The sequence below is a fragment of the Anser cygnoides genome, chromosome 17 (genome assembly GCF_040182565.1).
Source record: "Anser cygnoides isolate HZ-2024a breed goose chromosome 17, Taihu_goose_T2T_genome, whole genome shotgun sequence".
NCBI classification, from domain to species: Eukaryota; Metazoa; Chordata; class Aves; order Anseriformes; family Anatidae; genus Anser; species Anser cygnoides.
The window spans coordinates 182,670-198,280 of NC_089889.1; the positions used below are offsets into that span (position 1 = coordinate 182,670).

At 42.6% G+C, this 15,611-nt stretch overlaps 1 protein-coding gene across 8 annotated transcripts in view; it reads right to left on the bottom strand.

The window, feature by feature from the left end:
* Positions 1-15,611, bottom strand: part of ZNRF3 (zinc and ring finger 3) — a 112,093-nt gene that overhangs the window by 7,405 nt on the left and 89,077 nt on the right. For 6 of the 8 annotated variants that reach the window (XM_013193644.3, XM_048073665.2, XM_066978785.1 and 3 more), the window contains 4 exons: positions 7,619-7,693; positions 3,361-3,492; positions 2,418-2,528; positions 988-1,155 (listed from right to left, as the gene is read on the bottom strand). In XM_013193644.3, coding sequence (XP_013049098.1) covers positions 988-1,155; positions 2,418-2,528; positions 3,361-3,492; positions 7,619-7,693 — 486 coding nt within the window. Of the gene's footprint in view, positions 1-987; positions 1,156-2,417; positions 2,529-3,360; positions 3,493-7,618; positions 7,694-9,174; positions 10,519-15,611 lie in introns of those variants that run through there. The other 2 variants (XM_066978790.1, XM_066978787.1) reach the window with 2 other exon arrangements.

Consider the following 15,611-nt stretch of genomic DNA (forward strand, 5'->3'; position numbering starts at 1 on the left):
AGCCTTCCTGCCCTCGAGCAGAGCGACACACGCACCTAACTTGGTGTTGTCTGCAAACTTATTGATGGTGCACTCGATCCCCTCATCCAGATCATCGATAAAGATATTAAAGAGAACTGGCCCCAGTACTGAGCCCTGGGGGATGCCACTAGTGACCGGCCTCCAACTGGATTTGACTCCATTCACCACAACTCTTTGGGCCCGGCTACCCAGCCAGTTTCTAACCCAACGAAGCATATGCCAGTCCAAGCCAAGAGCAGCCAGTTTCTCAAGGAGAATGCTGTGGGAAACGCTGTCAAAATCCTTACTGAAGTCAAGGTAGACCACATCCACAGCCTTTCCCTCATCCACCAAGCGCGTCACTTTGTCATAGAAGGAGATCAGGTTCGTCAAGCAGGACCTGCCTTTCATAAACCCATGCTGACTGGGCCTGATCACCTGCTTGCCCTGCAGGTGCCGCGTGATGACACTCAAGATAATCTGCTCCATAAGCTTCCTTGGCACTGAGGTCAAACTAGCAGGCCTATAGTTTCCCGGGTCAACCTTCTGGCCCTTCCTGTAGGTGGGCGTCACATTTGCTAGCCGCCAGTCGCCTGGGACCTCCCCTGATAGCCAGGACTGCTGATAAATGATGGAAAGCGGCTTGGCCAGCTCTTCCGCCAGTTCTCTCAGCACCCTCAGGTGGATCCCATCCGGCCCCATCGACTTGCGTACATCCAAGTGCTGTAGCAGGTCGCCAACCATTCCCTCATGGATTGTGAAGGCCACATCCTGCTCCCCATCCCCTTCCACCAGCTCAAAAGTCCTTTAGATTTTCATTGGGAGCTGCGGAATGCATTTGAGGCTGAGCTGGCTACTCAATGGAATTCATCTGGCAAATGGCACAACTTCAATATACAATGCATCTAACAACCAGCCATATATCACAGTGCTAAAGTAAATCAGCTACTTTCTCAGTTTACACTGAAGAAACCATCTATCCTTTACCTCCCCATCAATGTACTTCTCCAAGCAGATGGCACAGTCAGAGGTGGAGCTGCTACTGAGTGTATCCAGTGCACCACAGCTATCTTCCCGGTGCCCCTTACTTTTGGACTTAAACTTCCTGGTCTCCATTTTTTCCAGTGCTTGCACTGCAAGCCTGTTCATGGAATTCTAGAACAGAAGAAGAAGAAAAAAAAAAAAGGCAATGCTGCTGCGTATGAAACTGTAGTGTAGTAGCAGAGAAACACTGCCATATCAATTTAATGTATCTTACCAAATCACATCAGGCCCAAACTAAGGTACAACTTAATAAATGAACCAGAGAGTATCCTAATTAGAATTTAGATCAGAAGCCTCATGAAAAGAATGTATGCCACCTGCAGTAGTGAGAATGATGAGCTGCTTTGGACTGAAACAGGGTGAAAGTGCTCACAATTGGGATACTCTGCAACTGTTCAATTGATAGGCAACAACTATACGAGGCATCATACAGGATGTGGTCTGGTGCTTTTTAAAACTGTAAATATTGGCTGTAATGCCACATTATGCTGCTATAACCATATTACCAGAAACAGTACTTCAGACAGGGATTAAAATGAAATGCTACTGAATGAACTGCATTATTCCCCCAGCAATTCAGTAAGATCAGTAAGATCTTAAGAAAGATCAGTAAGAAGAAAGATCATTAAGAAAGATCGGATCAGTAAGAAAGTTAGGAAGGGGATGGATTACTTTTCACTATAGAATTTATCCTCTCTCTTTCTGAGACTCATACTATATGCTGTTGGCTCATAACATCTTTGAACTCCTGCTCAGCATGTCCAAGGCAATATTTCTAAACATCTGTTGGGCTTTGCATTCCTTTTACATGTATATCCATGTACTGGACTGTTTAAAACTACAAACTTCCATTAGCTTCCATTTGCTTTCCCTTTCATGTTTAACAGGACAAATTCAAAATATCTCATCTAGAGTTACTCCTAAACAAACTTTTTACCTTGCAACCTTCTCCGATGAAGAATCAAAAGATATTATTCTATTGAAAAGAGTTGTGATTTCTTCTCATTCATTCCTGATATTCTCCTCACAATACATCATTTGAGCTTGGACTTCTGTTGAAGCACACTAGTGTTACTGATAAATCAGCCTCTGAAAAAACAGAAATTCTCTTCCTTCCCAAAGGCTAAATGGACTGCTTCTGTACTCATTTAATTTCTGCATTTAACTGAAGAGACATCACAGGTCAATGTAGCTATCATTTAAAGACATTTCCAAATCTTTTCAAAGGTCTACATCTGTGAATAAAACCCTTTCCACAAAGATGGCTATTCTAAGTTAGTGTCCTGCATTCCCAAAGGCAGAAAGTAAATTCTACGACAAAGTAAAAGAAGGCAAATTTCAGTATTTGATAAATATACCATTACTGCTCTTACCTGACTACGTCGCTGTTTCAGTTTGATCTTGACAAGAAGAATGAGGCAAACAAGAGACACAACCACAAAGAAGGCCAGGAAAATTCCCATATCAAAGTACTCGGTGGGTTGCTTAAAAATCAAAACAAAAATATTTTGTACATGTACACAGTGACAACGTCAAAATTCAATGCACTCTGTTCATTAACTAGGATTCTATGAGACAAAACCTGGAGTATCTATGTCACTGCAATTGAATGAAACACACAGAATGCCAACCATGAGATGTCTGATTCACAGTGTCTCTGAACTGATTCTACGAAAAAATAAAAACTTTTTTTTTTAAACTGAATCACACTAGTACAAATTTTTATGGGTTATTGCTTTTCTTGTATATCTGAGCAAGTAAAAATCAATATATGAGTCTTCAGTGATGGCATACTTCTCACATTTCTTAATGGAAATAGTCCATAACAATAAAAAAAAAGCAAAATGGTAACTGGGTCATCGTTGACCTCTAGCTTTGTTCTTCTGTTAACTACATGCAGTAGTGTTCAAAAAAATATCTGGAAAAACAATTTTATATTAAAATTACAAATATCAGATATCAAATAATTAACCCATGTTTAAAACACCATACACAAAATATTAGTTAACATACCTACTTGATGTATCTGAACTACCAGGTGTGTTTAATAACTAATTTATTTAAGAAAAAGGAAAGCCTCCATTATATAATTTTTAGCTGTTTATAAATGTAGAAAAATCTATATGAAAGACATCAGGTGTCACACTGTGGAAACTACACTTACATCCAGTGTAGCTACTTGTTCACAGTGCAGTTACTCAGTTTATTTAGGTCAAAAGAATTTCTCATCTATTATTGCTCATTGGGAGCATCAAAACAATGTCACACTCAGTGCACAGCAGTGTAATACCTCGATAAAATTTCTTAAAGACTCACCCGTGGTGGGCGATGCTGAATCCTTGCTCGTGCGACTTTCTGCTTGTTAACTATGTTCATTAGCTTGACAGCATCAGCACCCTTCACATATACCACTGGTCTCTTCAGAGGGTCTTCTAAGCCCTGGTTCAGCTAAAACAACGATAACAAAAAAGTCTACTCAGAAGGCACATTTCAAGACAACTACCTTTCTTCTGAAATGCCTCACCTCTGTGCCTGGGAAGATCATGGAGCAGATTCTCCTGGAAGACATGTTAAGGCATGCATGAGATAAAGAGGTGATCCGAGACAGCCAGCATGGCTTCACCAAAGGCAGATCTTGCTTAACCAATCTGGTGGCCTTCTATGATGGAGTGATGGCATCGGTGGACAAAGGAAGGGCGATGGATATCATCTACCTGGACTTGAGCAAAGGCTTTGATGTGGTCCCTCACCACATTCTTCTGGATTTGAAGGATGGACTGTTAGGTGGATAAAGAATTGGTCAGCTGGTCGCAGCCAAAGGGTTGTGGTCAACGGTTCTATGTCTGGGTGTAGGCCAATCACAAGTGGTGTCCCTCAGCGGTCAGTCTTGGGACCAGTGCTCTTCAACATCTTTATCAATGACATAGACAATGGAATCGAGTGCACCCTCAGCAAGTTTGCAGATGACACCAAGCTGAGCGGTGCAGTCGATACAACAGAAGGAAGGGATGCCATCCAGAGGGACCTGGACAGGCTGGAGAAGTGGGCCCATGAAAACCTAATAAGGTTCAACAAGACCAAGTGCAAGGTGTTGCACTTGGGCAATCGCAGGTATTTATACAGACTGGGTGAAGAAGAACTTGAGAGCAGCCCTGCGGAGAAGGACTTGAGGGTCCTGATGGATGGATGAGAAGCTGGACTACTGTGCTCTTGTGAGACTCCACCTGGAATACTGCGTGCAGGCCTGGGGCCCCCAGCACAAGAAGGATGTGGAGCTCTTGGAACGAGTCCAGAGGAGGGCTACTAAGATGATCAGAGGGCTGGAGCACCTCTCCTATGTAGAAAGGTTGAAGGAACTGGGCTTGTTTAGCTTGGAGAAGAGAAGGCTCTGGGGAGACCTCACTGCGGCCTTCCAGTACTTGACGGGAGCGTATAAACAGGAGGGGGAATGCCTGTTTATATGTGTTGATAGTGACAGGACAAGGGGGAATGGTTTTAAAATAAGACAGGGGAGATTTAGGTTAGAAATTAAGAGAAAGTTTTTTACTCAGAGGGTGGTGAGGCACTGGAACAGGTTGCCCAGAGAGGTTGTAGATGCCCCATCCCTGGACGCATTCAAGGCCAGGCTGGATGCAGCTCTGGGCAGCCTACTCTAGTGGTTGGCAACCCTGCCCAGAGCAGGGGGATTGAAACTAGATGATCTTTAAGGTCCTTTTCAACCCAGGCCATTCTATGATACTGGTAAATGGATGGAAGAGTAAAAGAATATGAATGTGGAATGGATTCAAACACCCATTGCTCTCTTCTAGCACAAACTAAAGTGTTCACTTAAGTGTGAATTAAACTTTTAGTATCAAACTTTTGAATTAAGCTGGTTTTTACTGAATAAAACTAAGATGTGAGGATAAGCAAATGTTATTTCTGAACAGCAGCTTTAACTAAACTGTACTAGGTGCCAGTGCATATATTAATACTGTCACATGTTAAAACCCATAAGGAAGAAGAGTAAAAATCTTCACATTCCAATAAAAAATTACCTTAGTATATTACCGTTTTCTGAACTTTTGATTATTTCAACTTTGCAATTTTTTTATTCACATACAATTTTTTTGGCTTCCTGTACAATCTAAGGTCAAGAGTATGAATTCCTGTCTTCTGTGTTCTTTGTACCTTACCAATTTGTTGAAGTCCGTAATTTCTGCTGCATAACTCAGCAAACTTATTCAAATAGTTATTTGGATTCTATCAGTTACTGGAGGTGTAAGAGTAGATACACTAATTCACTCTGAAATTGCCTTCTAGGTTCAGCTGAGCTATTGTGAAAGGCTAAATCATAGAAGTGTAAAATAACATGGGTAGGAAGAGACCGCAGGAGTCCAACCTCCTGGTCAAAGTAGGGTGTTTTATCCATAACCATTATTATGCTTTATCCAGACAGTTCTTGAAAACCTTCAAGCATGCACAACTTCTGTGGGCACTAAATCCATAACAATCTCCTAAACTATATACCAGGTAAGAGAATAAAAAGACAACAGAATTGATCTGTTACAAAATGGCACCACATTATAAAGTCAAGTAACTTATTGTGACCCACAAGAAAAATCTTACTATAGACATTGTTTGATACAAGATAAGCACTGACAAGCAGACGTAAATGGTATAGGGAAAGGAATGAGATGACAGGAATGTAAGCAAACTGAACAAGATCACAGATCATAGAAAGGCTTGGCTTGGAAAGGACTTCAGTGATCATTTAACTCCAACCCCCCTGCCATAGGCAGGGATGCCCTCCACAAAAAGAGTAGCATATGGCAGAGATATCATATCTACACTGTGTTGATATCTACCTGCTGTTTTTGGCTAAATCATGTAGAAATTACCAATAAACTGGTCTATCATCCTACTTACAAAGTATCGTTTAATCTGTCCAGATGATGGTGACAGATTTCACCAAGCCTTTAAAACACAATCTTCGGATCGTTTAACTGGGTTTCTGAAAACATTGATCAAGCTATTTTTAAGACCGACATATTCTGAAGAACTCAAAACTAGCTGAATTACTCAATCCAACCCAGGGATCCTACACGTCTGTAAGGCTTGCTAGCCTAAGGCCAAATTCAATCACTGTTGCTACATTCCCAGACACATATTCCCCCTGAAGCTTTCTTGTCTAGGAACGAGTCAGCTCCTTCCCCAGTAGCTTTTGCACACTGACAGACTTCTGCTAAACATGATGATCTGGATGCTGTTACTCCCCTTCACATTATGCAAAATTAAAACCAAGAAACAAATCTGACTTCACAGAACAAATTCTAAAATTAAAGCTTTGTTCTTAGTCTATAGCAAAAGATACTCAAATCTATGGGAATTAAACCCACAAAATCTCTTTCATTTTATTTGTACAACTAAAATATTCGATCATCCACTAGACTGGTTTCCCAAATACTATGCACAGCTGCACCCAGTTAATTAGCAAGAGTCAAGGAAGGAGAGCTGTTGTTGGTAGATGGAAGTCAACAAGAGGCAGTAAGGGAGCTTCGCTACTTCTGAGATGGATGACAGAAAGTAATTAGAAGCTGTAATACAGAGAAAAAAATGAAAAAAAAATCCTTGTGCAGATAATTTTTCTGCGTATAAAGTGGAGAAAATGGTATCTGAGAATGTTTGCAAAATTAAGTCTGTAGCCTTGATGTACAGGCAGACCAAAGTTCTTAAAGCATCTATTGCAGAATCCGCATTCCTTTGTCCAAAAGATGCTCATTTCATAATTAAAGCCAGCTTTTTAAATGTAAACATAGATGGTCTCTCTTTTCCCAAAGAAATTCAATGCACTTGAAAACACTCTGCTCACTTGTTTCTGCTGTATCTCTATGACAACAAAACAAAACTGAAACAAATACAGACTATTTTCATGCCTGTTAAGCTTCTTCTCTGTACTCAATTCAGAATTGGCTGCTAGAATCTTGTCAAAGTTTCTCACAGAACTATTAGTTTACCCATCTAAAATGGAAGTTATATAGAACCCCCACCCCCCAAAAAAAAGAAAAGCTCCAATTGTCCACATTATACTTAGGCCAGAATACATCAACTGTGAACAAGAAAAAATGTGTAAGTTTTGTAAGAATTTGTTTGAACAAGGTTTGAAAGCCATTTTGCAATCTCAAAAATAATGGATGCTCAACAATACTACTTATCACAAGCTGTGTTCTGTACGCAGAGCTAGGCAAAGAAATCCTTGACTGGAGGGCCAAAAAAAAATATGCCTCTATCCTTTCTCAAAACCTTAGTACCAGTCCTGGACTCTGGACTCTAACAAAGGCTAGAAGAAAAATAAGTCCCCAAAACTCTCCTCTTTCTACCATTCTCAGCACGCCCATTGCTTCTTGTCTGCCAGAGAATGAGTAGGAAATCTACAGCACCATGTTAGCCAGGGTCAGAATCTGCATGTCATGATCTAAGTGTGCTCTGAGACCTGTATGGTCTCAAGTCCTGCCACAGCACTTCCAAAAGAACCCAGCAGAGGTTATAGTAAAACTAGGCTCCCTTGTTCATACCTAGCCTCCCTTGTTCATACCTGATCAATGGCATCTGGGTTTTCAGAAACATCAAAGATGACCGCTGTGGCTCCTCGTTGCACTGCTCTTTTTGCCTGCGAAAAGAAAGACAGCATCCTCAGACTCGTCCCAAAGACCACTTCTTACCTCATAAACTACTCTCTCTACTCACTCCAGGTAATGAACTTAACACTGTGTGTTTCTGTGTAGTTAAAACAAATAACAGAGTAATTTCAAACATAAGAGTTACTGAACCAACATGGAATTGTAGTTAAACATCACTGTAACTTCTGCAATCTCTCTGCCCCTTCCCACTCAAGGTCCTTCAACAAAATTTAACATGAATTCAAATATGATTTATACCCTCTAAAGACTTTAAATATAAGAACTTTTAATTTTTTTTTCCATATTACTTGGAATCACCATCAAAACAACCTACCCTGTGATTTGGGGTAGATATACAAGCTCACTGGTGTAGAATATAAAGGTGGACTAGGTTCTTTACACCTTTTAAATGTCCTAGGTCATTCTCTCTCACAGTCATGACAAGCTCTAGGTACCACAATCTGCGTACAAAGTGCCTGATTTTTTGTCCTCATCAGAGAATAATGCTTTTTCTGACCACTAGAGGTCAGAACTGTTGCATAAAACATTTCTTATGCAAATCAGAACTTTCTTATAAGATTAGTTGTTTAAATACGAGGCTTTTAATCTAATACAGTCCAAAGCTGGAGTTAGCACAGAAGAGATATTAGAACATATTCAAATTCTCTATGATAGATAAAACAGTATTTAAACCACCTAGGCTAAGGCATTTTTACCAGTTTCTGCCACGGTGCCTCTCTACATTCCACTGAGTATTGCTCAATGGCTCAATAGAGCGAACTATCTTGGTGACTTCAAAACCGTTACTACCGTCATTGGATGCAGACTGCAAGTAACTATTTCTCTGAGTAGGGACAGCTGCCACCATCACAGACTAAACAAGATGACACTGCAGAGACCAGCAAAACCTGAACTTAAACATAAGAAAGTGGTAGATTATGAAATATTAGTCAGTGTTTTACTAAGAAGACTGTTGACCAGGTCAGGGCTGTTAATTTGAACATCTTTGGGTCATTTTCTTTGCTCCACATAACAAAGCCAATCAGACAGTACACAAGGGAAAACAAGTCCCAAACAGGGTCTCTTTCTCAGCCCACCAGGTATTTGTCCTCTTTGAAGTCAGCACACCTGGCTAATCACTAATAGCTGTTGGGGAGGAAAAGTTGAAAGGAACCTCCACTGAAGAGACATGGCCCTGAGGTGAAAAGGCATCCAAGTTTCCCTAGGAGGCATATTTTACAGACATGCAGCAAATGCTGTTCAGGATATTTAGATTGTTCTTTCAGAATGGTCAGCCAACAAGCAAAGCACTTTGATCTCTGAATATATATTTTAAGAGAATTTGTAGGTTGGTTCATAAAACAAACAAACAAACAAAAAAACACTCATTTTGTGAACATACTGAATAAACAGTTTACAGTACAGCAATTCATTAAGTTTCCACCAACAAGACAAAATCTGTATTTCTTACCCTGTACTGCAAAATCAGGTGTTTGAAATGTAAAGTACCAACTGAGTTCAAAAATTGTGCTGGACAGAATGGTAACATTCTTTTCCAGTTTATCAAACTTAATATTAAGTAGCGTGAGACCACTGGAAAGAAACCCAAGTAACACAGCTTGAAACACTTTCTATAAGACCCTTCAAAAATAGTGTTGTACTTGTCAGGAAGACCTCCCTTACTGTTCCACCTGTATTTCACAGAACCACAGAATCATCTAGGTTGGAAGAGACCTCCAAGATCACCGAGTCCAACCTCTGACCTAACACTAACAAGTCCTCCACTAAACCGTATCACTAAGCTCTAAATCTAAACGCCTTTTAAAGACCTCCAGGGATGGTGACTGAACCACTTCCCTGGGCAGCCCACTCCAATGCCTAGCAACCCTTTCAGTAAAGAAGTTCTTCCTAATATCCAACCTAAACCTCCCCTGGTGCAACTTTAGCCCATTCCCCCTCGTCTGGTCACCAGGCACGTGGGAGAACAGACCAACCCCCACCTCGCTACAGCCTCCTTTAAGGTACCTGTAGAGTGCGATAAGGTCGTCCCTGAGCCTCCTCCAGACTGCAGAATCCCAGCTCCCTCTCCTCCCTCTCAAATAATAACCACGTCACAGGAATATTATGGTATTTTTGGTACCAGTACCGTGAGAAGACTTAAATACTCAAATAGTATAATTCATCATTACCACCGTGTTCCTTCTGCTGTAAAATTATTGAGTTCCACTCCTCTGGAATGCGTACAGTACTAGCACTGAATAGATTTAAGGGGGCTTTTCAGGGGTAAGGGAAGAAGGGTCTTTCGAGGGCAGGCGAATGAAAATAATGGGGAACAAAGGCATATCTTCATGTTCTAGAAGCAGTGAATATTGTTCTAAAGAGCAAGTGAAAAACCATCTGTGAACTATGCATGTTTACGAGCTTAGTGGACTCATTGCTGCAGCTCTGTCCCTACAGCTCTGTGGTGACCCACACTTCTGAACCGGCTCTAGATGCGAGCACTTGTACCCAGACTCCGGTCCCCCTGCAGAAACTTTAACGCGCTCAGCTTGCTGGATGAAGGCGGATTCAACCTCCTCCTCGACTCCTAACTCCAACACTAACACCTGGGGCGAGGCCAGCGCTGCCCTGCCGCGGGAAGCCGCCGCAGCCCGTGCCGCAGCCCCGCCGCCCCCGCCGGGCAGGGCAGCAGGCGGGGCTCGGGGCAGCGCGGGCACGGGACCCCCACTCACGCAGCTGGGGCGAGTTCAGCCCTCTGCCGCTTCCCCTTTCTTCTCCGAACTCGCTAAGCTCCTTCAACGCCGGCAAGCCGCAAGCAGCAGTTGCGGACGAGCCCCGAGCAAGGACGACGCGCCCCGCCTTTCGACGGCCCCGCCCGGCCAGCTCCGCTACCTCGCCCGCTCCGCACCCTCCCCGCCGCCGCCTGGGCGCTGCACTGACGGGCGCGCGGGGCCAGCGGCGCCCTTCCGCCCCACCCCGGGAAGTGACGCGTGCCCGGGGCCGCTCGGCAGCCGGCGGGGCCGCGGGCTTCGGTGCTGGCCCCAGGGAAAGCGGCTGGGCGCGCACCTGGGAAAAGCCCTGAGCCTCTCGCCCGAGTCACCAGAGAGCCTGGCCCTCTGTGAGTCCGGGCTGCTAACGAGGCTCGTTCGCACGACGGGACTCCGCAGGGGAGGCCGGTGGCAGGGCGAGCCCCGAGCTTCCCGCGAAGGGAAGGCGGGTGCGCTGCCGCTCCGCAGCGGCCGCTCCGGCGCTGCCCGCGCTCCGCTCCGCCGCTTGGCGGCAGCCCGGCCTGACCTTCCAGGTTGCGCTGGCAGGAGATCAGAGAGCAGCCGCAAACGCACCACAGCCCGCCGCTTCTCGCCACCCCCTTCCTCCTTCTCGCCTCCTAAAACTCGTTTTTAAAACCACAGCACTTTGTCGAGAAGCAAACGTGCGTGAGCAGGCCGGGGGCTGAGCGCAGACGCTTTTTTCATCTGGTGTTCGTCTCCTTCCCTTCAGCTGGAGACAGGCACCTGCGGCCCCGCTGCCTGCCTGAAACCTCGCGGCTCCGCGCCTGGCTGCCCTCCTTCCTCTGTCCCTGACCGTGGGCAATTACAGCCAACGCATCTTTCGAAATACCCCATCCGCTCCCCAACAGTCAGGACAGTTCAAAATAACGCAACCGATACAAATCCCACGTAAAATGATCCCGGTCTGTAACAACCATGCGACTTTTTTGTGTTAGGTTTAAAGAATGCCCCTAAACACATTTTTCTAAGCAAAGCGGCCAAAACCTAGATTAAAAAAGAAAGACAAGTAGGTAGAGGGTGACAAACAGAAGTTGTATTGGTACATGCTTTGCTTTTATAGTACCGATGGTCAAACCAACAGGTATTTCCTCAATTCAATTCCCGTGCAATTGACAGAAAGCAGTAAAGAATGCCAGGCATATCATTTTCTGACATTAGTTCTCTTCAATGGTGTAAAATAAATGACTTGTCACTGCATCACAGTATTATTCCTCTTTCGTAAAAAGCAATTCAAAAAAAAATAAAAAGATAAGATAACTGCACTTTTAGTACTTCAAATGGTCACTCTCTGGTTCATAATGACAGGAACCTTCCTATCTTTCTTTGCATTCAGAGTTCCAAAAGGCTCCACTATAGAACAATGGACTCTGACCTGTTTGCTCTACAAGGCCACTATATATATAGAAGCATCACCATCTTAACTTTTACTCTTTCTGTAAAGTGCTGCCACATCCTGACTGGAGCTGCAGGGAATTTATGTATTTTCTTTGTACATCAACAGCTAACTAACTGCCCGACATGCAGAAACATAAGGCTTAGTTTTGCAAAACTACTCATTTGAGAGTACTAAGCACACCTTTTTCCTAGAAGCAGGACTGAAGATGACAAGCAAGCCCTGTACTGGCAATTCCTGAATTCTTTTGTCCTCAAGTACAGAAATAACGAATCACTAAATATAAGTTAGATATAAGTAGCTCTCTATATGATAGAGACAAGACATTTGGTGTCTTTATTTGACAAGCACAACCTTCACTCCTTGTCTGAAACCACACTGATTTTTCTAGAAGGGAGACAGGTTTTTTACAGGCAGCAACTAACTGTTACTGGCATTTCCCCCTTGTGTTATATGTAATGATATAAAATAGTGATGCTTTGCACTTGCAACTTATGTCACTACATCTAAGTGCTGTGGTTGGGAAGTGCTTAACTTTAAAAACCATTTCTGGCAGCACACAGCTAGTCAGCAAGAGAGACCTGAAAAAAACTCTAAGTACACATCTGAAACAAACAAACAAACAAACAAACACAAAAATTCTCATCAGTTTCTTCTTTCATTATTAGGAATGAAGTTCCAAATGTGTTACAAAATGTTGTAACACATGTTCCAAATGTTGTTACAAAAACAAGGAGTCCTCCTGTATGCATCTTGTCATGATCACAGGTGGTAATCCCTAGGAGTGAAAAAGGTTCGTGCTGCTCACAGGGTGGCCCTCTTCCCCTATATGAGCCCTAATGAGCTCCCTGACTCTGTGTTCCCCAAATGAGCAAACTGAATAAGCAATCACAACCTGAATCTCAAACTGCTCATTGTATGAATGCACAGATAGTTGTGAGAAAGTCAAGTTTTTTTTCACACATTTGTCCCTCCTTTATGCCCCCTCAATAGTGATTAAAGTCCACTGGGAAGGCCCTCACAGGTCTGTACACCTAAAGAAGGAAGAAAAAAACCTCCAGTTCTGGTTTTCAGGTCTTCTGTGCAGTGATATCTTTAGCACATTCCCTTCATAGACTTGTTTCAGAGTGCTCCAATAAACACAGCTACAATATAGCCAGAAGTCAACAAACCAAAGAGAAGACAGAGCAACAACCAGCATTTTCAGTGGATGCAGGTAAAAGACTGGCCATGCGGAAGCACAATTAAGAGGGGAGGAATAAATCTTCAGAATTGCTGAAAGGGCAAAGGAACAGGATGAGGCCCATGTACCACATGATAACATCGTGGAGCGGTAATACAGGCAAAGCAAAACACTTGATGAGGAATAACACGTATATTTAAAATTTATCCTAGCAATATAAAAAAAAAAAAGTAGCAAAGCAAGTAGAGAGAATTTCAGTCGATAACTGCACTGAAAATGTTGCAGCAATATATGTCAACCATGACAGCAGCAAATACTGTAAGGTGTACTCCAACACAGAATCACAGAATGGTTTGGTTCCATGGAGGGGGGCACCCACTGGGCAACCTGTTCTGCCTCACCACCCTCATAGTAAAGAATTTCATTCTAATATCTAATATAAATCAATTCTGTCTGTCTAAGTTTAAAACCATTACCCCATGTCCTATCACTACACCCCTGGATGAAGAGTCACTCTCCAGCATTCTTGTAGGCCCCTTTAGGTAGTGGACGGCCACTGTAAGGTCTCCCTGGGGCCTTCTCTTCTCCAGGCTGAACAACCCCAGCTCTCTCAGCTTTGTTTCATAGGAGAGGTGCTCCACCCTGCAGGATCTTCCATTCTAACTTTTTCTTGTGTATGGATTTTACTTATATACAAACTCCATTTGAACTAATGTTTTTCTGTGTTGGTTGATTGTTGGTTGCTGTGATTTTTTTGGTTGCTGTGATTTATTTCCCCCTGAAAATACATGCAAAAATCATATTAGCACAGAACTATACATATATCCCTATTTGTCTCAATAACAAAATTAAAACTAAATGAGTTTTATGAATATTAGTTCCATTTTAAATAAATATGTTCAAATCTTTGCAGCAGTTTCTATGGGATTATTTTTCTTTGTCTCTAACATAGTACACAACAGGTTAAAACTGCTCCAAGAATATTTAAGTTAATCATAAACCAGGCATGGAACAATCAAACAAGTTAGTTGTGTCTTCCCCTAAGAAAGCCAAAACAGAAAACAAACCTACTGTGTTTTGTGCATTAGTGATACTACAAAACTAAATGTAATAGGTAATGTGAATAGGCTGAAAATAAAAGTCAAATGGCAAGGATGACAAAGATCTAGGGGTTCTAATAAAAAGAGATCAGCTCTGTTATAATTTATTCAAACACATGGTAGACATTTGACTTTTGTAACTGAATGTTGGACATAGGTGCCTCTAAAACAACTAAAATCATCAGAGATACAATACCCACCTTTTGATTTACCTTTCCTCAACCCCTTAAATATCACCAGCTTCCCACTTTAGCAGAAACCCTTTGCTGAAGGCTACTTTATACTCAGAGAAAAATGAAAACAGAAAGATATGATGTGTCTATTACACATTTGTAAGGGCTTTTTTTATTGTAAATACATTTTATTGCCTTCATCAATGTTTCTGCAGTATTTTAATTTGCACAGAGATTGTCATAGCTCATTGAGAAGGCTGACAAAAAGTTACTTTTGAATATATTTTAGGAGTATTTTTAGGCCTGCTCGTTATGAACTCGCTGTTGATAATCATTACCAATAACATGCACATTAAGTACTGTCTCAGATGAAAACATGAAAGAATTTACTAGACCCTGCAATCCAGAGAGGATGAGAGGTGACACATACGACAGAAGTGGGAGGAAAGTATCTCTTCATATATCCAGGCTCAAGGGAATTCTTATTATTACCTCAGAGAATAACAAAAAGATTTATAGAGCTTTGCATTCCTTTCCCGTGGGCCACACAAATACAGTAAGGAAGCAAGGACTTGCTTGATGAGACATACTTTTGACCCGAGGGGACAGATAATTATGAAACAGGTGCACTGCTTCCTCTCATTCATTCCAATCAGGCAGGAGGACAGCAACAATCGAGACAATAAGGAGGTCTGCTACTTGCTGACATATTGTCAAGGTTTTGGCTGGGATAGGGTTAATTTTCTTCATCGTGGCTTGCATTATGCTGTGTTTCGGATTTTTGATGGAAATAGTACTGATAACAAAATGATAATTTAGTTGTTGCAGAGCAGTGCTCAACAGAGCCAAGGACTGTTCAGCTCCTGCTGCACAGCCAGCAAGGAGGCCACAAGGAGCTGGGGGCGACACAGTTGGGACAGTTGACCACAACTGTCCAAAGGGATGTCCCATCCATGTGGTGTCATGCTCAGCAGTAACAGCTAGAGTAAAGAAGGGGTGGGGTGGGGGGGTGTGGAACGACAACATTTGGAGTGATGACGTCTTTCTTCCCCAAGGAACTATTATACATGATGAGCCCTGCTTTCCTGGAAGTGGCTGAACACCTGCCTGCCACTGGGAAGCAGTGAATGAATTCTTTGTTTTGCTTTGCTTGAATGCAAAGCTTTTGCTTTGCCTAGCAAACTCTCTTTATCTCAATCCACAAGTTCTCACATTTTTACCTTTCCAATTCTCTCCCCCATCCCGCCTGGAGAGAGTGAGTGAGTGGCTG